The 26,048-nt window shown below is 35.4% G+C and overlaps 2 protein-coding genes across 9 annotated transcripts in view; one reads left to right on the top strand and one right to left on the bottom strand.

Annotated features, from left to right (window-relative positions):
* LOC121385226 (casein kinase I-like) overlaps positions 1–13,813 on the bottom strand; it is a 74,495-nt gene extending 60,682 nt beyond the window's left edge. For 6 of the 8 annotated variants that reach the window (XM_041515829.1, XM_041515838.1, XM_041515812.1 and 3 more), the window contains exons 1-3: positions 13,351–13,813; positions 8,285–8,325; positions 6,242–6,256 (exon numbers count right to left, since the gene is read on the bottom strand). In XM_041515829.1, the coding sequence (XP_041371763.1) occupies positions 6,242–6,256; positions 8,285–8,325; positions 13,351–13,537 (243 nt within the window). In that variant the 5' untranslated portion in view covers positions 13,538–13,813. The remainder of the gene's footprint in view (positions 1–6,241; positions 6,257–8,284; positions 8,326–13,350) is intronic. The other 2 variants (XM_041515868.1, XM_041515847.1) reach the window with 1 other exon arrangement.
* Positions 13,814–14,063: 250 nt separating this feature from the next.
* LOC121378203 (centrosomal protein of 120 kDa-like) overlaps positions 14,064–26,048 on the top strand; it is a 34,250-nt gene continuing 22,265 nt past the window's right edge. The window contains exons 1-9 of the mRNA XM_041506285.1: positions 14,064–14,417; positions 16,657–16,928; positions 17,424–17,562; positions 18,301–18,446; positions 19,355–19,552; positions 21,321–21,440; positions 22,812–22,910; positions 23,640–23,988; positions 25,623–25,703. Of these exons, the coding sequence (XP_041362219.1) occupies positions 14,372–14,417; positions 16,657–16,928; positions 17,424–17,562; positions 18,301–18,446; positions 19,355–19,552; positions 21,321–21,440; positions 22,812–22,910; positions 23,640–23,988; positions 25,623–25,703 (1,450 nt within the window). The 5' untranslated portion in view covers positions 14,064–14,371. The remainder of the gene's footprint in view (positions 14,418–16,656; positions 16,929–17,423; positions 17,563–18,300; positions 18,447–19,354; positions 19,553–21,320; positions 21,441–22,811; positions 22,911–23,639; positions 23,989–25,622; positions 25,704–26,048) is intronic.

Here is a 26,048-nt window from a genome sequence, read left to right as displayed (position 1 = left end):
CCCCAAAATGAAAAATTTACAATATTTTATAAAGAACTGCTGAATAAACAGAATGACAGAAAGTAAAAACATCAGTTACAACCAATTATATCTGCAACTGAGGACAAAATATCAAACGTTAGTGGAAACAAAAGACAGAATGACCGTTCTGATCACGTGACAACTTTGGTGCCAAATAAGAGGTATTTTTTTTTAATCGGAGATTGCCGAATCCGTAAAAAATAAAATGTTTTCATTGCTCACATAAAATATAACTTTTATTGTGTCTATCAAACATACAAATGGATACAGATATCATAGCTGCCAACATTTAAAAACGGGAAAGAGTAATCATTTTCGCGTGAATTGTGACCCGTCGTATAAACCCTTTTGCTGTGTAAAATATCCAGATATTTCTTTATGAATTGTTTTATCACTGGCATCAACAATGTCCTGGTGTTTCTTCGTTTTGATGTGCCTTTGGCAATCATTTTTCCCACCATGGGCAACAGAAAAATCAACACGACATAAAGTGCAAAATGCACTAGTATTACTAACAGAACTGGCCTTCAAAACAGGCCACTCATTGCTGTAGTCCTGTTTATACTTCTGTACTACTTTTGGCTTTTTCTGAGCTTTGCACAGTTCATATGGCTCTGATTGTTCAATTTTTTTCTACATCTTTACAAAATGGCGTCATTTCACAAGCTACGAAGTGCGTTGCGCGTGCAAAAAAACTTCTGTGCGCATTTGCGGCTAGTTGGGCGAGTCCAACTTATGTGATTCGTAGGGGTGGTAGGTTATTACAAAAAAAAAAAAAAATACAACAGGAAAACGCGGATTTGCCGTAATCTTTCAGATTACGGGCGTAATGGAGTAATAAGAGATGGAAAATCGTAATGATTCCGCATAAATCTTAATGGTTGGCAGCCCTGAGATATTGGACAAAATAGAAACTGTTAAAAATACTTTTCAATTACGTTTCGGTAACGGTCGTAAATGTCTCGTCAATTGCTTTTTCGTACACAATGCGGCTTGTTTCCTTTGATATCCAGTGTGCAGACTGATCATTGTTTTTTGTGTGGAAAAAGTGTGCATTTGGAAATAGCGGAAATAGGTGCTGGAAAATAAAGAGGGGCACTCAAAAATAAAGGAGGGCGGGGAACGTGAAAGGAGGGCGGCAAAATGGAGCAGCGAGAACACTGAGGTGAAAATTCGTGTTTTTGCTTTACTGACATCTCGGCCCTATGACAAGTCGGCCGATCGATACCTCGCCCCCGGTATGACTAGATACTGGAAAGGAAATTTCTGTTTCCTCGACCCGGGTCGTTTCGTCCTAATTTTTTGTACATGTGTTTATACTACAAGTGCATGCATTATATCATCAAATTTGGTATAAAATCATGTGTCCTGTCGCTCAGTAAGAAATCTATAATTTTGGGGTGAAACAACCCACCTCCAGACCATTTTCACACATTCTGCCCAAATTAGGTGATTTCCTGTTAACAAATTAAAACAACTGCATGATAACATGTCGAGTTTCTTGCGATATGTCGAGGGCATCATCAAAAACAGAGTATGAAGCAAAAAGAAAATGTAGCTTCCAGCCGCAATGGTTGAACAACCGCTAATGGTTGAAATACGACGGCGAGAAAATGTTTTGTATGGCCTGTACTGATTTCAGTATTGACGTAGATTTGGCGTTTGTAAAGATTTGGCGTTTGTAAAGGGGTCAAACCACTTTCGACTCGAGTCCATCAAGCAGCACGAGGCTTCATAAGTACATGGCAGGGCAAATGAAAAATGCATCGCAAAATCTGTCCCTGTATCACAAAGCAAGGCAGCTGAGTGTCTTTATAATCTGAAAAAGGCCGCCTATGACAAACTTACAATAAAATTCCGTAACGCACATGCTGTTGCAAAGACTCAAATGAGCTTTAAAGTTGCACCACCTGTGTAGGCTATATTATAAGTATTACTAATAAATGCATGATATGCTACTTTATGTTACATTTACTATACATTTAAACGGGTAAAATTCCTTGGGCAAGTGTCACAAAAAGTTTTTCGTGAAGACTGGTAAAGACTGGTAACATCTATAATCAAAACGTTGCCATCGTTATCTGCAAACGAATTGTGTATTTTGTAACTAAAATTATTATAAAATAAGATTGCTACTCCGTGAGATAGTCCATTATAACTACTAAAAATACAATCGCTACCCCAAAGGGATCTTACGAAAGGTTCTTTAACTTTTGTAAAATGAGTGTCTTGTAGCATATAAATGGAAAAAGATCCTGCCCTTAAGGAGTTGAATACATCTTCTTTTTTTCAAAATTGCAAGGCCTCTACAGTTTAGGGAACAAATCTTAAAGTCGCAATATGAATCCATTTTGACCAAGTAAGCCGATTCCTTGTAATATTAACCTTCTGAGTACTGCAGGCGATATACTGTACACAGTGCATTCCCCAATTCATATTTCCCCGCCATTTTGCATACGACACTCACTGGAAACGGAAATATAATTAAAGAAAAAAGATTTTTTTTCAAAATGATGGCTTTTGTTTTGATTTTTTCAATTGAAAATACCTTGAAATTTTGAGTTCAAAAAGTGGTTTTCGGCAAGTATTTTCGCTTGAAAACAATGGCGGTTATTTTCAGGGATCGGTATCTGATTGTGCCAGCTAATTTGATAATAAATTTGATCGATTTACCAACAACGAAAATTACCAAATATTGCAATATGAATCGTAGTTCGGGTTTAAAAAAAATTCTGGTCAGAAAACCACTGTTATTGGGAATAATGGACATAAATACTGGACAGCTGGCCACAAATGCCCATAAGTAAACGCAACTTTTTCGATTTTTTGCCTAATTTTAATCACCATTAGCCAATCTAAAATAATAAAAAAATTACAAAAAAAGACACGAAAATAATACTTACCGATTCATATGTGAACTTTATTTCATGTATTTATAAAACATTTAAGTGAATATATGTGAGTAAAAATTATAAACTTGTACCCACTCAACGTGGTTTTTGTTAAAAATTAATCCAGTAGTCTAAAGGTTAAGACAATGTTTTCTAGAAGAAATCCATAAATGTATAAGTTAATTGAGACCCTTGGAAATTCTCTATAGTTGTACCTATAATTCAGGTTATCATTCTTGACCTCAAAAGTTACAATCAGTGTTAAACAAATGCTATTCTTATGAACACCAAATATTGGCCTGCCAGTCACAGGTATGTAAAGAAAATAATTAGAATATTTAATTAAAACAATGTATGTATATAACAAATGAAGGAATTAAACATATACAGTCCCTTGCACACATCATTTATATTGAAACATATAAAATACAAACATAAGAACACATTCGCACTTGCATACACAACAAAAAGTTAACAGAAATAGCTGTGCTATTTCATGGGGAGATCATTCCCCCAACTCCAGAAGATAAACTATTCAAAAGGAATAATCTGAGAAAAACTATTAATATTACTGAGAGAAAAGTTATTAATATTACCGGACAATGTAGCATCATAAAGTATTTGCCTTCTGGTAAAAATAAAAAAACAAAAAACCCATCATAAATAAGTAGATAAGAAAATAAATAAATAAATAAATAAATAAATATAAAAATAGTACTCGTACATACAAAGTTATATTAATTTGAAAATTATACATATAAATTCAGAACTATACAAATACATGCACTGGGCGTAGGAACTGGTGTGTGTGTGTGTGTGTGTGTGTGTGTGTGTGTGTGTTGGAGGGGAATGTGCTGACACTTTTCAGATATTTTGCTTTATAATAGTGTAAAAGAGTGTAAATATAACAGTGTGCCCCCCCCCCCCCCACACCCCCCACCACACACACTTTATGGTACCTTCCTAGCTCGTGACATGTATGTCATTAGTTGTACTGGTTGACACAGACTGGTCAGTGTTCATGTTGGTTATAAGGTACCCTATTTGACCGGAAATAAGCCCAGGGGGCCAAGACAACTCATTGTGAGCTTAGCATGGGGTGGGCTTATTCCCAGACAAGGGGCCAATTTTCTTGAGAAAAAAAAGAAGATAATAATTAAAATAAATAATAATAATTAAATGAACTAGGAAGAAAACAAAAAACGTTCAGTAGCATATCTATTAATTAGTGTTCCATTTGTTATTAATAAATAATAATTGTTTATTAATTAAATTGTGGTTTTTTTACTAGTATCTAATTATCAGAAACACACCTTCTATGTTACAGGTTTATTTACATCCAAAATTTAATGCTGAGAAGACTTAAAACAACATCAATTAACAACAAACTCAATAGCGTATACACACGTTTCTGACACAGGCAGCCAGCTTACACTACAAAAAATTGTCAATCTAAGATCATTGTTCTTAGCCAATCAGAATATGGTATTTACTTAATTAGCATTAACTGCAGACCCAGTGTGGTGGTAAAAATAGACATTGGTTTTTAGTTCATACTTGGGCTTGGATACTTCAAAGAAATACTGCAGGCATGAAATTGAAAACAATGTTACACACTGTTATTGTCAGGCTGCTAAATCTCACTGGTGGTAAAATATTGTGTTACATTTGTGTTTAATTATCTGCAGGAGGTATGCCCTTTTAAATGAACTTTGAGCAAACTTGCAATTTCGTGTTATTTATAAGGTGACGAAGTTGGGAGTGGGCTTATTTACGAAGGAGGGCCTAATTTCTTAAATGCTATCAAAACGGAGGGGGGCTTATTCAAAGACATGGTCTTATTTCCGGTCAAATACGGTAATCAATGTCCTAATAAAAAAAAGTTAACAGTCAAAAGTGATAGTAATACTGTATAATTAGCACACTATGATATATAAATCTACAAGACTTTAAAACTGATAGTAATATAAAAGCACTCATGCGCTTCAACATAAAAACACTCGCACACGGACACATAAGCGTACATACACACATGCGCACACACACCAACTAACATACACGACTGAAGGAACGAATAACATATTTGTATTAGTTTGGGGAAAAAATGTAAATAAATGAAGGTATTGATGTAGTAATCAATAATAGTATTTTCCGTCATTGAAATCAACACTAATTATTATACAGATATTTGTTACAGAATATTTCTTAAAATGCGCAAAAAGTCAGTCGATAAAATAAATAAATAAATAAATGAGAAATTAAATAGAAAAATAAGTACGTAAATATATAATTAAACACACAAATCAATCAATTTAATTAATAAACCAATCAATTATTAAATTAACGAATCAATCAACTAATAAATCAATTAAAATAAATAGAAAATAAATAATTAAATGAGAAATTAAATAAATTAAATAAAAACATAATTTAACACTAATTAATTAATTCATCCAAACATTTATCAACCAATCAATCATTTAATTGATCAATCAACCTGCTAATAAACTGATAAAATAAATTAATAAATGAATGAGTTAATCAATCAGTCAATCAATAAAATTATAAATGATCATATTAACTGTAAGAGGAAAAAAAAACAGTTTCAGAAATAATTCAATAAATAAATAAAAAAAATGAAAATGAAACTAACCGTAAAGGCTAATAACATCTGAAATGTTATTGTAATTATATAACAGTACTGCATTAAACTATGCATTAGGTTATCACAATCGAAAATTGAAAAAATAATTTAAATTTTCTCATCAGACTTGAGTTTGGTGTACACTGTGCAGGCGAGATATCTTGCCGGACGTCACGCCAGTCGACATACTGTACACTGTTTACAATGCATTCCCCAATTCATAATTCCCCTGTTTTGCACACGACACTCACTGGAAGTGATTTAGTAACAGGAAATGGAAGACAAGTCAGCTTCCTGTTTTTTTAGATTTTGTTTTTTCAATGGATTATACCTTGGAATTTCGAGTTGAAAAAGTGGTTTTTGGCAAGTATTTTTGTTTGACAACAAAGGCGGCACCTCGCGGTCATTTTCAGGGATCAATAGCTGATTGTGACAGCTAATTTGATAATAAATTTGATCGTTTACCAACGACACAAAATATCGATATGAATTGTAGTTTTTTTTTTTTTTTTTTTTTTTTCTGTCAGAAAACCACTGTTATTGGGAATAATGGACATAAATACTGGACAGCTGGCTACAAATGCCCATAAGTTAATGCAACTTTTTAGATTTTTTGCCTAATTTTAATCAACATCAACCAATCTAAAATATAAAAATTAGAAAAACACATGAAAATAATACTTACCAATTCAAATATATTCTGTCAAAAAACAAACGCATAGGCGAAATATTCATGGATTTATCTCTTTAATACAAAGTGGCATAATTTCGTTATTTATGATCGTATCACAGTAAAATTTGACACGAGTATGTGACAATGTTCTTGCTATGGACTGACGGCAGTGGAGTCGGTTTCATCACCAAACAGCGTCGCACGATGGTGCTGAAATCAGTACCGTGTGTGGCCACCAGCAACAGCAATTACTGCGGGACATCTCCTTGGCATAGACTGAATGAGAGTCTGAATCCGGGCACGTGGAATCCTAGCCCATTCTTCCTAAAGTGCATGTGACAGTTGCGGAAGCGTCTGAGGCTCTGGGTCACGTTGGTGTACACGTCTGTCCAGTTCATCCCATAATGTTCAATGGGGTTGAGATCTGGTGATCTTGATGGTCATGGCAGCACATTAATGTTCTCATTCTGTAGGAAATCCATTGTTACACATGCCGTATGCGGCCTGGCATTGTCCTGCTGAAAGAGTTCTCTCTGTCGATCCAAACTGGGAAGCATGTGATAGCGAAGAATTTCATCCCGGTAGCATACAGTAGTTAGGTTGCCGTGTACGAACACAAGTTCACTTCTGCCGGTGTATGAGATGGCTCCCCACATAATGACACTCCCTCCACCGAATCTGTCAACTTGAGTGACGCAGTTGTTGGCAAAATGTTCATTGCGGCGTGTAGAAGGAAACGTGACTCGCCGCTGAACCATACTCGCCGCCTGTTTCCCAAGTTCCACCCCTGTACATTCATGCACAAGCGAACACGTAAATGTCGATGTTGATGTCGCAGCCAACATACCGTCTCCTACCCGTAAATCAGCTTCTTGAAGTCGGTTCCGAATGGTTTGTGCAGACACCCTTCTCAAACCAGGTATGCGTCCAGCAGTGTTCGTTGCTGTGGCAGTTCGATGATGCAAATGCAGAATCCGGATGTAGCGATCTTGTGCTGCAGTTGTTATGCAAGGTTTTCCACTTCTGTGTTGGTCTTCAGCCGACTGAAACTGCTGGTACCTGTCCCAGAGACGTGAAATGGTGCTCCGATGGATGTTCATGTGGCGTGCAACTGCCGACTGCGATTCACCTAACTGGAGGTGGCTTATTGCAATGTTTCAATTCGGCAGGCTTAGTCTTGGCATCTTGTAACTTGTCTACGTCGAAATGGAAATAAGGCACCATTGCGAGCATTGCAGTTTTAAATACCCATCACTACCCCAATATTTCCCCTCCAGAGTTTCACGTGCATTCGCCAAAATTTGACCATTTCACCCCGATTTCCTGCAATTGTCGCACAATGTGCCACAACATGCGTTAAATTTGTTTTAGGGTGCATTTGGGCATGCTGTCCCATTCCAAGAACATTAACAAACATGGTACAAAAAAAACCTTATTATTTTGTAAAATCAAACACTTATCTTCTTTCCCCCATCACCTATGCGTTTCTTTTTTGACAGAGTATATGAACTTTATTTTATGTTTTTATAAAACATTTAAATGAATATATGTGAGTAAAAATTATAAACTTGTATCCACTCAACATGGTTTTTGTCAAAAATTAATTCAGTAGTATAAAGGTTATGGTGGTGCACCATAAAAGGTATCAAATGTTAATAATTGTAAACGGCCTCTAACAAATGTCAGTTGTGTACGGTGTGTCATTTACTGGTCCTTTGCCTTCATGTCTATGAAGCAAAACACTGCCAAACAACATACCACCAAGCATGCTTCACTAGCTAGTGTCAGTGACCCAGTGCAGATTCTCAAGGGAAAAAGCAATAAAGATTTATAAATCAGAACAATTATTTCAGTCCTTAGTATATGTCTTGTGTAGTCAAGATAAACAATCATACGACTGGTTGACTAAACTGGATGCGACATGGATTAAAGCTTTTAGTTAAAAATTAGTGACAACACTCAAAGAGTCAAGAAAACAAAGCTTCCTTTTATATATATATATATAAATATATAAATAAAACAAAAGCACAATTGTGTAATAAAAAGTTCACTTACCAACTTTATAGCCACATGTTCGTTGTTGTATAAATTTTTTCCTGAAAAGAAATTAAGCAAATTTACTTAGACAATAATTCATAGTTTTTTCCTTAAAAGGAAGAAGATAAAATTAAAACAAGAGCAACAATTAAAATAAAAGTATAGTGTTCTCACTGCTCCATTTAAGCAGGACGGCCCGCCCCACAATTGCATTTTGCCACCCTCCTTATTTTCCTGCATCCTACTATATTTTACAGCACCTATCTCCGCTATTTCCAAAAGCACACTTTTTTCCAAACAAAAATAATCATCATTCTACACATTGGACATCAAAGGAAACAAGCCGCGCTGTGTGTACGAAAAAGCAACCGACGAAAAACTTCAGTAGCTTACGACAGTTATCGTAACGATAAATTTAATTTTGTGTAAATTATTAAATAATTTCTTGTTGGTGTGAAACTTTGGAAACTATTTACATGGACATAACGGGTTATGCAAAAAAACTTCAGTAGCTTACGACAGTTATCGTAACGATAAATTTAATTTTGTGTAAATTATTAAATAATTTCTTGTTGGTGTGAAACTTTGGAAACTATTTACATGGACATAACGGGTTATGCAAAAAGGAAATTGATTATTTGAATTCAGGCCTCAAATTTGGCAACTGGAGGCCTACTATCGAGTGCTTAACCTTCTGACTACTGCAGGCGATGATATCTCACCCGACGTCACGTCCGTCGATATACTGTACACTGTATACAGTGCATTCCCCAATTCATATTTCCCGCCGTTTTGAACACGACATTCACCGGAAACGGAAATATAATTAAAGAAAAAAAGACTTTTTTTCAAAATGGTGGCTTTTGTTTTGATTTTTTCAATTGAAAATACCTTGAAATTTTGAGTTCAAAAAGTGTTTTTCGGTAAGTATTTTCACTTGACAACAATGGCGGCACGTCGCGGTCATTTTCAGGGATCGATAGCTGATTGTGACAGCTAATGTGATAATAAATTTGATCGTTTTACCAACAACGAAAATTACCAAATATTGCAATATGAATCGGGTTTAAAAAAAAATTCTGGTCAGAAAACCACTGTTATCGGGAATAATGGACATAAATACTGGACAGCTGGCCACAAATGCTTGTAAGTAAACGCAACTTTTTCGATTTTTTGCCTAATTTTAATCACCATTAGCCGATCTAACATAATAAAAATTAAAAAAAAAGACACGAAAATAATACCTTACCGATTCATATATGAACTTTATTTCATGTATTTATAAAACATTTAAGTGAATATATGTGAGTAAAAATTTTAAACTTGTACCCACTCAACGTGTTTTTTGTTAAAAATTAATCCAGTAGTCTAAAGGTTAATAAACATAGGGGCTAAATAAGGGTCTGGAAAATGTTCTAAAATCAATTAAAAGTAGGGTGTGGAACTAGCATAGGGTGTGAATTTTTTTTTTAAACCCAATAAGAGTAGAATGCGGAATTAGCATAGGGTTTGGAAATTTGGCTAAATTGTAAACATTTACTAGTAATGAAAACAAAATTTAGTTTGACATAAAAATAAAAATAAGTGTTTTGGAAATTACAAAATATACTATTGTTGTGTGTAATTTAGAAAACAAGCAGATCAGAAATAAATAACGTGTAGTAAATTCCATAGTATGAAAAAATGTGTTCCCCACTATAAACATATATTTCTATTATTCAACTGTTAAACTGTGTTACTGTCACACACAATTCATCAAAACTGTAGGTGTGTTTGTATATTTAAATAAAATTATGATAATTAATGTGAGGCGAGATTGCAGCTTTGAAAAAAAATCCAAAAGTTCCATGCAAGAAAACCAAAACAATCAGGGTGGATGACAGCTTGCTAGATTCATCACCTATATTCTAATAGAGGCTATATTTAAGCATTTGATAAATTAAGAATTGTATTAAGCGTTGGGTGTCGAATTAGCATTGGGGGGGGGGGGGGGGGGGGGGTAAATTTTTTTCAGATGTAATTAACCTTCTGAGTACTGCAGACGAGATATCTCGCCCGACGTCACGTCAGTTGACATACTGTATACTGTATACAGTGCATTCCCCAATTCATATTTCCCGCCGTTTTGCACACGACACTCACCGGAAACGGAAATATAATAAAAGAAAAAAGATTTCTTTTCAAAATGGTGGCTTTTGTTTTGATTTTTTCAATTGAAAATACCTTGAAATTTTGAGTTCAAAAAGTGGTTTTCGGCAATTATTTTCGCTTGACAACAATGGAGGCACGTCGCGGTAATTTTCAAGGATCGATGACCGATTGTGACAGCTAATTTGATCGTTTTACCAACAACGAAAATTACCAAATATTGCAATATGAATCGTAGTTCGGGTTTAAAAAAAAAAATCTGGTCAGAAAACCACTGTTATCGGGAATAATGGACATAAATACTGGACAGCTGGCCACAAATGCCCGTAAGTAAACGCAACTTTTCCGATTTTTTGCCTAATTTTAATCACCATTAGCCGATTTAAAATAATAAAAATTACAAAAAAAGACACGAAAATAATACTTACCGATTCATATATGAACTTTATTTCATGTATTTATGAAACATTTAAGTGAATATATGTGAGTAAAAATTATAAACTTGTACCCACTCAACGTGGTTTTTGTTCAAAATTAATCCAGTAGTCTAAAGGTTAAACATAGGGTGCTGAATAAGCATAGACACTGAAATTTTTTCACAAATTTAATAAATGTAGGTGTACGTTTATTTGGCACTCGAGAGTAGACCAATGGAAATCATTTTAGAACATTAAGGCCAGAAAGCAGGACAACAAGGCTAAATTCTACGAACTTGTGTCTTAATATAACAGCACCCATTCAAGATTATAAAAAAGTGTGAGGAGTTTCATCATTCCGTAACAAAACAACTTTCAGTAGTCGTGTTCGAGTATGATGACCAGTTAGTACCATGCAAAATATGTTTAATTTTGCAGACATTGAGGCATATGACTAGAGCATCACAGCAATTTACTGCAGGGCTACTGTTAAATTCGAGCCCTGTCAATTTATTTTTATGTAACCCATAAGTGGGTTATGCTCATTTTTAATTCTCAAGAGGCCTGCATTAAAAAGGAATATTTGCTTGTTTAACACCTGAACATTTTCAATGGCTATCTGGTGACTTCTGAAACTTAAAGACCTTTTAGAAAAAACTTCACAGAAATAAAGTGATATATAAGCACTTAAATCCACAATACAATATTTGCTTAAATGTAGTTTTTATCTCTTTTTCACTAATCCCAATTATCACACCAGAAATGAAACCCAGTCGTATCATAAATAATAACTAACAGTTACAGTATTCACCCATTCACATTTCCCGCATTTTTGCATGTGACTGGCCAGAATTAACAATAGTATAATGCAAGAAATCATGTGACATCAGCCACATGGAGGAAGCGAAAAGGAGCGAGCTATTCTGATTGACAAAAATAAAGCTGGTTCAGGAATCCAAGGGAAGTGGCTCAAAATAAGCATGCGCAAAGTAGATGTACAAATAACAAATAGCTAGACTAATGCTGTGTTCATGTTTACTCGGAAGCTGTTATTTCCGACCTGTATGCGTTTTAATGTATTAACAAATACTCCTCAAAAACAAATAGCAGAAGATAATGAAACAGGTTTTTCAAATGAGCTTTTTGACGATTTGATAATGAAATATTTTCGCCAATTTCAATATTAATTCGCATTTGGCAATTTGTCGAACGACAGCTTAAACCATGACATGTATATATATATGTATTATACAGATAAAGTAGTGGATATAATATATGCATGTAATACAGGCCTGCACAAATTCAAAATCTGCATAACCAGAAAATAAGTTATGCCATATAAAATTGCATAACCTATTTTGATTTGCATAACCAGTTTTAAAAAAATGGTAAAAGAATTTAAAAATTAATTTTAATAAATAAGACCACTGTCACTTTCACGATAACTTTTTTCATTGGAATAACCTCATCATGTTTGATATTTGATCTTTCTCCGTAATCAGCAAAGTTTTCTCATTAACATTTATGAATGGAAGTATCGAAGTTTTTGATTGGCCGCATTTTGAAGGAATTCCCTTTGGCGACATCTAACAACCATTGAGAATATAATACATTTCAGAAGTATTCCAACTAGACTAATATTTGCAACTTCTGTTATATGTAATTATAACAATACATGTCGGAAATCTTTGAATGCACGACTCCCAAAATAAAACACTGCAAGTCATGATGACTCCCATTTTCCAGATGCTAGGGGAACCCTGTATCATGTTAGCAATATCCCGCTGAAAAACAACTTCTTTGGTGCCAAATATGTCACATTCATGATCAGAATGATCATCATCTCTTTTGGGTCCACAGACTGTAGTTTGACATTTCAAGAGGTAATCCCAGGCAGGGCTAGCCCGAGTACTCTGACTGTAAGAGAGCTAGATGGACATTTGGACATAAATACGATCTCATTAGAGCGTATTTATGTCCAAATGTCCGTCTAGCTCTCTTACAGTCAGAGTACTCGGGCTAAGGCAGGGCTAGCTCCGGCACTCGTCAAATTTGCCAATTGGAAATTTTTATAACAATTGACAAATTTTATTTTAATTTAGCGAAATAATTGTAAGTATTATTTGATATATTGTTACAAAATAATTGGGTATATCTATCAGATCTAGTCCTGCAAGGTTCACTTAAGACTTTATAATACACTGGTCGGCCACTATGGTTTTAGGGGTACAGTGTCTGAAATGTTTTTTTATCGTTACTTGTACATATCAGCAGTATTTCATTGGGTTTTATTTGTATTTGACAATACTATAAACACATGTGCAGATAGGTGACATATGTATTGTTAATTACAATAGTTGATCCTTTCAAACAAGTAATACTGTATAAAGGTTTCAAAATTACAACGCATATTATTACATAAAATACTTCACATCAAACACCTTATTCAAAATAGGAAAGCCCTTATATTATGGTTTTATAGCGACATTTTGGAAATACTGCATTATAAAAAATGCTCACCAAGCCTCAATTCTCCAAAGTTTCCACACCCAATCTTCTTTCCAACCCTGAAGTTTGGCCCAACCATGAGCACACCAGAATTACCAGAGGCACTTCCCCGGTTCTGCATGCTAGATCGAGTGGCACTAGATTTTCTTCGCTGTTGATCGTCACTCTTTTCGTATCCCTCTCTCTTTGGTGTACTCATGGGGATTTTTTGATACTGAGCCACACTAAAGGAATAACTGAACTTCCAAACCAATAATCAAATTATACAGAACAGAAATTTCAAGTCTTCCACCAGGGCTACCAAGCCCCATTTATTGGCCCTTTCTACTGTTCATTTGGGGCCGTTTCCGAGTTCTATATCATTACATTTAAGTTATTAATGTATTACAATATAGGTTTATGTATTTCATCGTGATCCTGATGAAATAATTTACAAATTAACTTGATATTTCTTGTCAATATCTCTTGTTTTCCTGTCTCGTCGGTCTTTTCTGGGAACTACATAATTTGGATAGATCATTACTCCGCGTTAAATATATATGAAACCACATTGGAAAATTCATGAAAATGATTACATTAGTACACAACAATGTTAACAGTGATCTTTATTTTTATGATTAGAATGAACTTCTATTCTTAATCTTGATGTATATTGGGATCTATGTTTTATAGTCGGATTGACACAACCGGAAGTTTATAAACCAAATTCCGGTTTTGCGCGCACCTTGGGGGTTGCCCGTTACCAAGTGCAAAATATTATATTTACTAACAACCACCAAACAATGATAATTACAGTGTTTAAAGTTAATTGTTTTCATAGATAAAGTTATTCCCCCATAAGCCATGCTACAACATCGCAAAGTTACGCAAACAGTCTTTTTTATTTAGTCTAATGTGGGTTCCAAACAAATCATAAATGTCAGCTGATAATACGTCATTTCCGTGTCAATAACCCGGAAAAGCATGGCGGATGTTTTCAAAATTATGAAGATTGCAACTAAATCTGACGTTTTATAGCAATTAACATCAAACAATGCCTGGGAAGGACAGATTCTTGGTAGTAATATCGGTTTTGGAAGGTATATCAATTTTGGAAGAGGTTTCATTTGACGCATATTCGCTCTGAAACTTGAAATGAATGGGTCAAATTATTTGTGCAGGTCTGGTCTCGTTTTGTTCGATACCGCCACATATAACTAGCCCATACTATTGATATTAAGGAACATCAGGGAATATTTTTACAGAATTGAAAAAAACCCAGTATGTTCCTTAAATTGCTCAATAACTAATCGGGGGGGGGGGGGGGGGGAATTTTTTTTTTTCCCCTCGCATTTTGAGGACTTCACAATCATAATTTTTTTTTATGAGTGTACATCTAGGAAAGTAAAAGTAAAGTTTGTTTTATTTAACGACGCCACTAGAGAACATGGATTTTTTTTTTATCTTATCGGCTATTGGACGTCAAACATATGGTCATTCTGACACTGTTTTTAGAGGAAACCCACTGTCGCCACATATATGCTACTTGTTTACGACAGGCAGCAAGGGATCTTTTATTTGCGCTTCCCACAGGCAGGATAGTACAAACCATGGCCTTTGTTTACACCTACCCATTGAGCCGTGTGGAGCACTCACTCAGGGTTTGGAGTCGGGATCTGGATTAAAAATTCCATGCCTCGACTGGGATCCGAACCCAGTACCTACCAGCCTGTAGACGAGGAGGGGTTATTGCCAATACTTATCATTAAAACCTGACCCCTCTCCATCGAATATTTTAAATTTCATTAATGGTTATCAGGATAACAGGTTGTTTCACCCTTATTCCAGGTTCGCCTGAGTCATTTTGACCAGTCTTATTTGTTCCACTACACTAACCAACTAATTTTGTACAATTTTTTAATTTATTTCAGGTTGAAACATCCACTAAAAATACAGATATTGGTCGTGCTGCCAGTGCTTTCTTGCACTGGACTAGTGTGGGCGGTCCCTTCTCCCACCCACCCTAAACCCTACAAGTACAACAGCTTGCTCTGAATGTGCACATTAAGCGCTATGACCTGACCTGCTAGAAATAAAACAATTCCTTACATGTTTCTTTCTTTGTTTTTATTTTAAACAATATGTATTCCATCTTTTTATGGTAGTGGGTCTAATATAAGCCTGTATATTAGACCACAATATATAATTTACCTAAGCCATATACACGAAATACGGTCTAATATAATATATTCATAAAATTCACATGAAATAGGTGAAAACATATAAATAGGTTAATTAAAAAAATTGATTAATAATTAAATTTATGAACAGTCACATTGCATACTAGCCCAAGTACCCTGACTGTAAGAGAGCTAGATGGACATTTGAATGGTCATGATGCTCTTACAATTAAAGACCAAGCTATGTAAAAAAATTAGCAATAGCTGCTCACCAAATGGTCAAAAATTCCCACTCTAATACCATAATAATCCTGTTTGACATCAAATACCTTTACATCGATAATTTTCGAGTTCCTTGATTGAAAAATATCCACATATTTGATGTCAAACATAGGATTGTTGTGGTACTAGAGTGGGAATCTTTGATTATCATTTGGTGGTCAGTGATTGCGAAAATATGACATAGCTTGGTCTGTGACTGTAACAAGAGCGTCATAACCATCCATATGTCCGTCTAGCTCTCTTACAGTCAGAGTACTCGGGCTAACTGCATACTACTGATGTGCTGTGTTTTTTTTATTAAATATGTTACATATGTACAGTGTGTTTGCCCAGCTTTAACCGGCTGAGGTTCAAATGCCGATAATTTTGCCCAACTTCAGGTGACAGAAAGTAAACAGCTGGTAAGGCATTAATAGTCAAATACAGAAAATTACCTAATATTTGGTACTGATGAATAATGGATACACCGAAAAAAATACTTCAAAACTATACTAAATATATTTGTTTGGGGAGGCGAAAAGACCCCATATGAATGAGATTTATGGTGAACCAACCCTGGGTGAATGGGACTAAGGGAAAAACGATGCAGGGTTCGAAATGGTTTCAGGATGAAATGACCCGGAATCAGTTTTCAGGCTTAGATCTGGTGAGCAGAATATGTAGCATTGCATAAAACTATTTGGCCAAATTAAAATAAAATATTGAATTGTCTGAGTGTTCATTCCGTTTGAAAGTAGGGGCATTTGGGGAAAAATAGGCAGCTATATTGTCTGAACTCTGTTATGTATATAATTGTATGCTGAAAATCACCACCTTTCTCTGTCTACTGATAAATGTTTTGCTGAATTGCTAAAACAAGGATGCATTTATGTTGTAGGACGAAGATTTCCCAAAAGGCCAAGACATAAAATTATCGCAGAGGCGCGCTTTGATGGGGAACTTCTTGCCACTGATCCTGTGGACCATGTTGAGAATCCCGACTTCACACAGGAGTTGGCATGGGAGTTGAACAAGAAGGCACTGCAACAGCATCGTCTACAGCGAACGTCCATCAAGATACAGCTCTATGCATACGATGTTCACAGCACACTCAAAGAAGCCATTGGCTATGTTGTTCTTGATCTTCGTTCAGCATCAGCCAACAAGCAGGTAGTTTCTTAGAGATTATTTCAATAGGTCATGCATTAAATATAAAATTAACAAAACAACAGGATTCACATCATGAGAATTTGTGGTAAGTCGTGGGATTTGCAAATAATTTTTTTTTAGGCCTGGAATATGACATTTTGAGTTTGGTCTTGGAAGGTTATGAATGGAAAGTGCCTTTTAATTTTTTTTTAATGAAATGTAGAAATAACAAAGAGTGAAGTCTATAAAATTTATGAAACGGGTTCGTGACTTGTTCTTTGGTGGTCCCATTTCATTTTAGGAAGTTTTAAAGGATTTTTTTTTTATCTGTTGTCATTTTCATCTGTTGTAATCAATTGCAGATTCATGGTTTACCTTGTTAGTAGTAACACTAATAATAAACATTGGAAGGTTAAATAAAAGTCAATGCACACATACATATATGATCCTTGATGCATCAATATTTACTTGCTTAGCACTCATATTATGTGTTTTTATGTAATATTTTCACTACAGGTTGCCAAGTACTACCAGATCTTGCATTCTAAATACCACAAGTCTAAACCAGAGATCCGGTTAGCTCTGTACCTTGATGATGATAAAACTCCACAACCCGACTCCAGTGAAAAACCCATTGTTGTCCCATCAGCTGGCCGTAAGTGATTATATAATTGGGTAGTTTTTGCATTTGTGTTCTATTTCTCACAAACTGTAAGTCGTATATCTATGAAACTTGATTTATAGTTGCACCTATGAATGTTATGACGGTGGGTCCGTTGGGCTATATCTCACTCCAGCCAGTATATCAAAGGCCATAATATGTGCTAACTTGTCTATGAGATGGTGCATATAATAGACCTCTTGCTACTAATGGAAAAATGTAGCAGGTTTCATCTCTGAGACTATATATTTGTCAAAATTACCAAGTGTTTGAGATTAACGGTATCCCGATATCCCGGGGATACCAGAATTTAATTTTGGATACCAGACTTCAATAACCCAGTATCCCACCGGATACCATATAATGTTGTTTTTTTGTTTTTTAATCCTGCATTTTAATTTTTCACTCAAACAATGAAAGTCATCATTTACTGGTGAAGTTAAGTAACAGTGTCGTCCAAGTTTGTTATGATGTTATTTATGAATTTCATTTAAATGGCATACTAAATTGTCAGGTGGGATACCAGATTTTAAAATGTTAGTATCCAACTGGGATATTGCACAAATTTTTTAATCTCGAACACTGTCCAATAGCCGATGATTAATAAATCAATGTGCTCTAGTGGTGTCGTTAAACGAAACAAAATTTTAACACTGAATATTATCTCAATCAATTTGTGTTCCAAAAATATTTCTTTTATTACATTTATGTTTATTTGTTTTCTGTTTATAGGTGATGATGGGGAAGCTATTGATCCCAAGGCTTTTGTGCCAGTACTAAATGATGAAGAAGGTTACTATCAAATCGGCTCTGCTGCAAAACACACAGAACACTTCGTGTTGTCTGTTACAATTGCACACGCTGCAAACCTAGCACAGGTAAGCATAACATTCCTTTTAGTGTCTTCGGTGTATCTGGTAATATTCTATATATTGTATAAATTGTGCACATGGCATTTTTATGATTTTTCAAGTAAATTTAATGTACATTTCATTCTTGCTTTGCAAAATGCAAACAACTACAGTTTGAATAAACTTGTTACTATCCACATTTATCGTCGTCAGCCTTCACGCAACATGAAGTTTGTCACCACGTTTTTTCATACATCATGATACAGACTAGTGGAATTGCTGTGTGCTCTCTGTTAGTATGGAGACTATTACATTAAAAATTTTGTACATAAATTAGTCATTACAGACAAATGATATCAAAGAATGACATGTGACAGTAAGAAATTCACATATGTTCAAACAGCTGTAAAAGAATTGAGGGGGTTTGATTAATTGCTTCCATATTTAAGATCATGTTGAGTACTAATATTTAATCCTTTTGTAGCACTTTAAAAAAAAAATCACATGGTAAGGGGAGCTAAAAATAACTTCTTGAACTAATCTCAGGGGAGTGACAGCTTCCCTTAAAGGGTAAGGTCTGGTGTATTTTCGGTTCTAAGTTATGAATGCAGCTATTTCAGAGGTCTAGTAGGAAAGTGTAGTCAAGGGGAATAACTTAACACTAGGGTAGGTACAACGCCACCGTCAGTTCTTTACTTTGCTGCTTTCATTATATTTGTTAGTCCATACTTAAAATATGTATATTATACAATACTTTATTATGTTTGCGGTATGTAGTTTAAAGTATAGAACACAGGGCATAATGTTCAATAAATTTCATTTCATTTGTTGAATTTATTGTTTGTTATTCCCCATTGACATAGGTTTAATCAAAGGTTTATGTTAAACATCAGTCCTTTGATTCACTGAATATCATCAATGGCTTGTATTTACAGTTGATTCCAAGCACCACAACATTACCTGCTGGAGCCCATGGCTATTTCTTCTATTACTCACTGCTTGGAAACGACGTCACCAACGAAAACTTCAGTGACCTCATTAAAGCCAATTTCCCCGCAGAAAGGGCGTCGGTGCGAGTGAGAAGCAGTGTTGATGCTCTGCGACTGTTTTTATCCAATCAGCCGGGTCTTCAGGTAAAGTTTTTTTTACAGGTTCTTTCAGGGCTCACAGTGGAATAAATTTGTGTTTAGCCAGTTTTCAGATACATAGAGTACTTCATTGAAAATTATTAAAATGTTAATTTAAGGAACATTTTATTGTACAAATATTAAATGTTGTAACCATTTTGTATAAAAAATAGCAATTAGTTAATATGGCAGTGTACGGGATAAGCCCTAAATATTTCATTTCAGTATCAACTTTTCTTTTATAGGATATATTGTCTCTATGAATTTTATCTAATATGTGCATGTCCCACCTAAATGGTATTGAAAGAGTCTAGTAATATTTAAGTGTTGTTCATTAGGCAGCAAAACATCTGTCCACTATATCACATCATTAAAATCATGAATAAATTATCATTTTGTCAATATATTGTGGATTTTAATTGATTTTTTTCAGTCAAACAAGTTCCTACATGAGAAGTCATTGGTTAGCTAGCTGTAACATAGAGCGCTGCTTTATAAATTGTTCTAAGTTACTTTCAACAGATTGGAATATAGTTTTTATTATTATCTTTTATCCAACTGCCTCCTGTCCTTTTTTATCTTCTTTGAATATAATCTCATTTCTTCCCAAGCTGGTAGTCCTATCTTTTAACATATTTTGCTATCCACCTTCACATCTCAGTCCTTGTTTCTCAGACCACAACACATGCTTGTCTCTTTGTGACATTCTGTACCCCACACCTGCTGTTAACTTTCAGTTTTTGCTGTGGGTTTAATGTCACAATTGAGGAGAGTGTTCAGTAGTTATTTCTGATATTTTTAGGTTAAAGAATGGTCCAAAACATTGTACATGTCTCATTTTGACAGTCCACTATTAATATTAAAAAAAGGTATCAGAATTGTTTCTTGTCTCATGCATTGTGCATTTCCAAGCTTAATACTTGTAAGTTATAGATTTTTCTTGTTAAAGTTTTATTTATAACAGCATTTTCATTTACACTGCCAAGTATCCAGACATATACTATGATCTTGTTTTAATAGTGTGCTAATCAACTTGAATGATCACTGATAGATTTTTCAAGCAGATAATGTAAAATTTATGCTTCTACAGAAACAATGAATATATATCAGGGAAACTTCAGGGGAAATCGAGTCATGTTGGAATGGTGTTTAGCATTAATTCATTCATTCTAAAGATTGTAGACTAAGGGTTGCAGCATCATGATAGTATGTTAGCCATAGTAGATTTTATCATTTTGAGCTATGTTAGTGAAGAAAAAAAAGGTTATTAAATTATTATTAATTAATATGAATGATTGTACTGTGCTAGTAAAGGAATTCGTCTTGCACGTACTGATTAGTTAATACTTGGTTTATTTGTCTCTGTTACTACAGACCAGCCTCGGTGGCATCGTGGCAGGCCATCGGTCTACAGGCTGGTAGGTTCTGGGTTCGGATCCCAGTCGAGGCATGGAATTTTTAATCCAGATACCGACTCCAAACCCTGAGTGAGTGCTCCGCAAGGCTCAATGGGTAGGTGTAAACCACTTACACCGACCAGTGATCCATAACTGGTTCAACAAAGGCCATGGTTTGTACTATCCTGCCTGTGGGAAGCGCAAATAAAAGATCTCTTGCTGCCTGTCATAAAAGAGTAGCCTATGTGGCGACAGCAGGTTTCCTCTAAAAAAAAATCTGTGTGGTCCTTAACCATATGTCTGACACCATATAACCGTAAATAAAATGTGTTGAGTGCGTCTTTAAATAAAACACTTCTTTCTTTCTGTTACTACAGATCCACCTCTGCTGTGGAGACCAGTCTCTGGGCAGTGCCAACATTTCACTGGGATCTCTTATTAAGAAAGGCAGCACGGAGATCTACATGCGACCAGTTACCATTGATGGAGCTTTTGAGGTACTGGGGGTGTTAATAGGGCTTTTTTAGGGGGTGGGTGGTTGTATATTTTCAGTTAAGTCATATATGTGGATATATTAATTAAGATAGCACTTTACTATGCATAGAGATCGACGTGCAACCAGTTACTATTGATGGGGCTTTTGAGGTACTGGTTTAATAATTTTTGTTTGGTCAAGCCATGTCTATGTGTACCGGTTTATAAACTATATGGATGAACACAGAAATCTTTACATGTGATGTGTTACGTACTACAATGGAATATTTGATGTTTTTAAGAGGTTAGGTTCTAAAGATGGCACTTTAATTTACATGAATACCTACATGTGACCATTTACTATTGAGCGTTTCAGAAACTGTTTGATGTTTGACCAGTTAAGAGATAATTTTCATCAATAAACTCATATGACTTTTTCTTGCCTCACTCATTAGTACATTAAATGCTGTGGTATGTGCTGTCTTGTTTGGTTCTAACTGAAATGAGTAGCTTATTTGACAGCATCAGTTTCAATTCAACCACACTGAACAGTCTTAACGTCAAGAACCAGTCATATTTCATGCCGATGCTATCATAACTCACTTTCGCTGACTGCAGACCATGATTTGCTGTTAACAGTATAGACAGTGTACTGATTTGTTATTAAAGAAACCCTTTTTTTTATTCTTCTTCTTGTATCGCAAATTTTACTCTCCTACGAGTGTTAAGCTGAGAGGACTATAGGTTTTGGCTCTGTCTGTCTGTTCAACATAAGAATTTTGTTGAATTTAGTTTTTTCACTGCCTGATGATGTTGAGCTGAAATTTTGTGTATAGGTTTATCATGTAGTTATAGACAATTTGATTTTTCATAGAAATTGGCCTATATTTTTGACAGAGTTATGGCCCTTGAACTTAGAATATGCAAAACCTTTTTCTCATCTGATAGGGAACAGGTGCGAGGTGTAGCCCAGTGGTACAGTGCTCGCTTGATGCACAGTCGGTTTGGGATTGATCCCTGTCAGTGGGCCCATTGCGCTATTTCTCGCTCCAGCCAGTGCATCATGACTGGTACATCAAAGGCCGTGGTATGTGCTATTCTGTATGGGATCGTGCATATAAAAGATCCCTTGCTGCTAATCAAAAAGAGTAGCCTATGAAGTGGCGACAGTGGGTTTCCTCTCTCAATATCTGAGTGGTCCTTAACCATATGTCTGGCACCATATAACCGTAAAATGAAATGTGTTGAGTGTGTCGTTAAATAAAACATTTCCTTCCTTCCTGATAGGGGAAATGTATTGCTTTAGCAGTTCTCTCAGAATGCTTGTTAATATAGGAAACTGAATGTGCCATGAATGTGAACAATGACTAACAGTTCTGGATATTGTTTTTCAGCTGGTCCCACCAAACCTTACGAAGAAAGAGCTGCCTTCTATGTCGCCAGACCTGATGCCGACTGTTGGGGTGTCCATTGTTTTAAGAAAGGAAGATCAGGTGTGTATTTTCCCATTGTCGGATGTTTATTGTTAACAGTTTTTGACAATAATAACATGCAGAGCTAAATATTCAGCAGCATAATAGTAACTTGTAACACACTTTCACAGATTATATGACTATGATTTTGATAGAACAAAACATAAATGTAACAAGTCAAATATTGTATTGTCCTTTTAAAATGCATGAATGTTTCTCCAATATTAGGCATCTTGAAAAGAACTATGCTAAATAACAAAAGAAACATGAATAATTTGATATATATTTTTTATGATAAAATTAAATCTGTAAATAGACTCTTGAAATGTGCCTAAAACGTTCACAATACATTAAACATTTGTCTAGATAATTATGTGCAAGTTTGTGGCATTTTAAAAATAATTAATTGAATTACATAGCCCAGCGGTAAAGTGTTCACCTGATTTGCATTTGGTCTAAAATTGATCTCCGTCTGTGGACCCATTGGGTTATTTCTTGTTTCAGCCAATGCACCATGATTAGTATATCAAAGGCTGTGGTATGTGCTATCCTCTCTGTGGGATGGTGCATATAAAATATCCCTTGCTACTAATTGAAAAATATAGCGGGTTTCCTCCTTGAGACTTTATGTCAAAATTACCAAATGTTTGACATCCAATAGCCGATGATTAATTGATCAATGTGCTCTAGTGGTGTCGTTAAACAAAACAAACATTAATCTGTATTATAATTATTTTCTTCTTCTCAAAGGTCATGAAAACACCCGTGAAGGGATCAACAGAAAAGCTAAACACCATTGGTTCATCTCCAGTTTTAAAATCGCCAATCAAGCAGGAAATATCGAAGCCTGGAGAGAGACCACAGAGGGCAGAAGGGCATATGGCGTCCCATAAAGCAAAACCCGAAGAAAGGGAGAAGAAAAGTCACAAAGGAAAACTTGAATTAAGGGAGAAGGTAGCCCACAAGACAAGAGTGGAGGAAGAGGAGAAGGTGGTGCTATCCGGAAATGTGGAAGATAACAAGGACAATAATTACACTGATGACTTTGAGGAAGGTAACAGCCTGGAAGTCCGAGACACAGAGGTAGCACATGGACATGGTGAGTCTGTCGGTGGATTGATGTCAATGACTAGTGCACACACGAAAAATATACCTGATCAGAGCTCATAGTGTGAAGAATTTGATTTGGCCAATTTTCAGATATGTTGAGTATTTTCTTGAAAATAACTTAAAAGTGATGAATTTAAATATCAAATGTTGTAGCTACTTTCTATGAAAATTAGCAATTGGCTAAGTTGGCAGTGGTCAGGGTGTTCATCACAGTGCACCGAAAAAGTTTAGGGTAGGTGAAACATTTAATTTAATTGGGGCAGGACGTAGCCCAGTGGTAAAGAGCTCTCTTGATGCGCGGTTGATTTAGGATCGATCCCCGTCAGTGGCCTCATCGGGCTATCTCTCGTTCCAGCCAGTGCTCCATGACTGGTGTAACAAAGGCTGTGGTATGTACTATCCTGTCTGTGGGATGGTGCATATAAAAGATCCCTTGCTGCTAATTGAAAAGAGTAGCCCATGATATGGTCCTTAACCATATGTCTGATGCCATATAACCATAAAATAAAATGTGTTGAGTGCGTCGTTAAATAAAACATTTCTTTCTTTAAATAAAACATTTCCTTCCTTTAATTTAATTGTTTCTGTATGAGACATGATGTAGCTTGCTGGTGGATTGCTAGTCTCAAAGGTGTGATGAATCCTAGGATCCATGAGGTATTTGCTTGAAAATTATTCAAAAGTAGCCGATTTAAAGAAATTTTATTAGCCAAATCAGGGCTTCTAGAATTTTTATAAAATCTACTAGCCACAATAAAATTTTTACTAGCCCTACTTTACTTTAGTTAATACAATTTTACTAAATAATAGTAATAATCAGATATGTCACCTAAAGAGGGAGATAGAGCTTAAAAACACTATCGTTGGGGGTGGGGGCAGGCTATTCATATTTATAAAATAGACAACTGCAACATTTGACTCTTTTTTTTTTTTACACTAGCTGTCGGGAATGGAAATATTAGTTATTTACTAGCCCAACATAATCTAGAAGCTCTGGCCAAATACTCAATGTTGCAGCCACTTTGTATAAAAATTAGCAATTAGCTAATTTGGCAGTGGGCAGGGTGAGCTCTGTGTTGGTTGACCCTTTTGGGGTTTTCTTTTCCAACAGGGCTCAAATTTATTGACGGCACTGATGCCGATTGCTGTAGCTTTGATAAGAATTGCTATAGGTCAGTCAAAGGCTTTACCAATGGCATTTTTCTGTCACTAGATAAAAAGTATTGCCATCAGTTGAGAGACTAATTTTTACATTTTTAAGTTGTTATTTTTTTGTTACAAACGCAATTGCTTTAAAATTACCGTAGGCTTTTCAGAATTGCTGTTGATGTGCATTTTAAAATTGGCATGGGTAACAAATTCTTATGTTTGAGCCTTGCCCAACCAGTGCCCCATGACTGGCACCTCAAATGCTATGATATATACTGTCCTGCCGATTGGAAAGTCTGTACAAATGATCCCTTACTGCCGTTTGGTGGGAGTAGTGGGTGTTTTTGTACTGTTTAGACCAAGTGAGAAATATACACCAAAATAGTAAAAATTTAAAATATGCTGAGGTACATCGTCCCAAAAAATAATCCTTTCCTTTCCTTTCCTGTTGTAATATGCAATATCTCTTTTCAGATAAACCCCAGTCTGAATTGATCAGACCTGTTTCTTCTGTTAGCACAGATGATCACCATCACCAATCATCCAACGAAGAAAGTAATTATTTTGTAATTATTTAAAATTTGATCATATTTGAAAAGTTATTGGTGTAAATATGTTCTGTTTGTCTTACTAATAATATTAACTCTGGTATTTGATGATTCAGTCCTAGCAATTTGCGATCACAATCAGCAGTACTGCTGCAAAATGGTGTTGCAGATTTGTTTGGCAACAGCATTTTTATCACTACTGGGTATTAGTACAAAATTGCCATCACAAGATGATCAGAATTTCAAGAGCTGATGATTTGGCTCTTCATCTTCGTGTAGAAAACCTGCCCGAGGAGCGGTGGGTTCTAGGTGGACTCAGGATTTTTCCTGTTCCAACCAGTGCTTCATGAAT

This window comes from Gigantopelta aegis, chromosome 2, assembly GCF_016097555.1.
Source record: "Gigantopelta aegis isolate Gae_Host chromosome 2, Gae_host_genome, whole genome shotgun sequence".
NCBI classification, from domain to species: Eukaryota; Metazoa; Mollusca; class Gastropoda; order Neomphalida; family Peltospiridae; genus Gigantopelta; species Gigantopelta aegis.
Note: the sequence above shows the minus strand (reverse complement) of the source record. Positions and strands in the feature narration are given on the sequence as shown.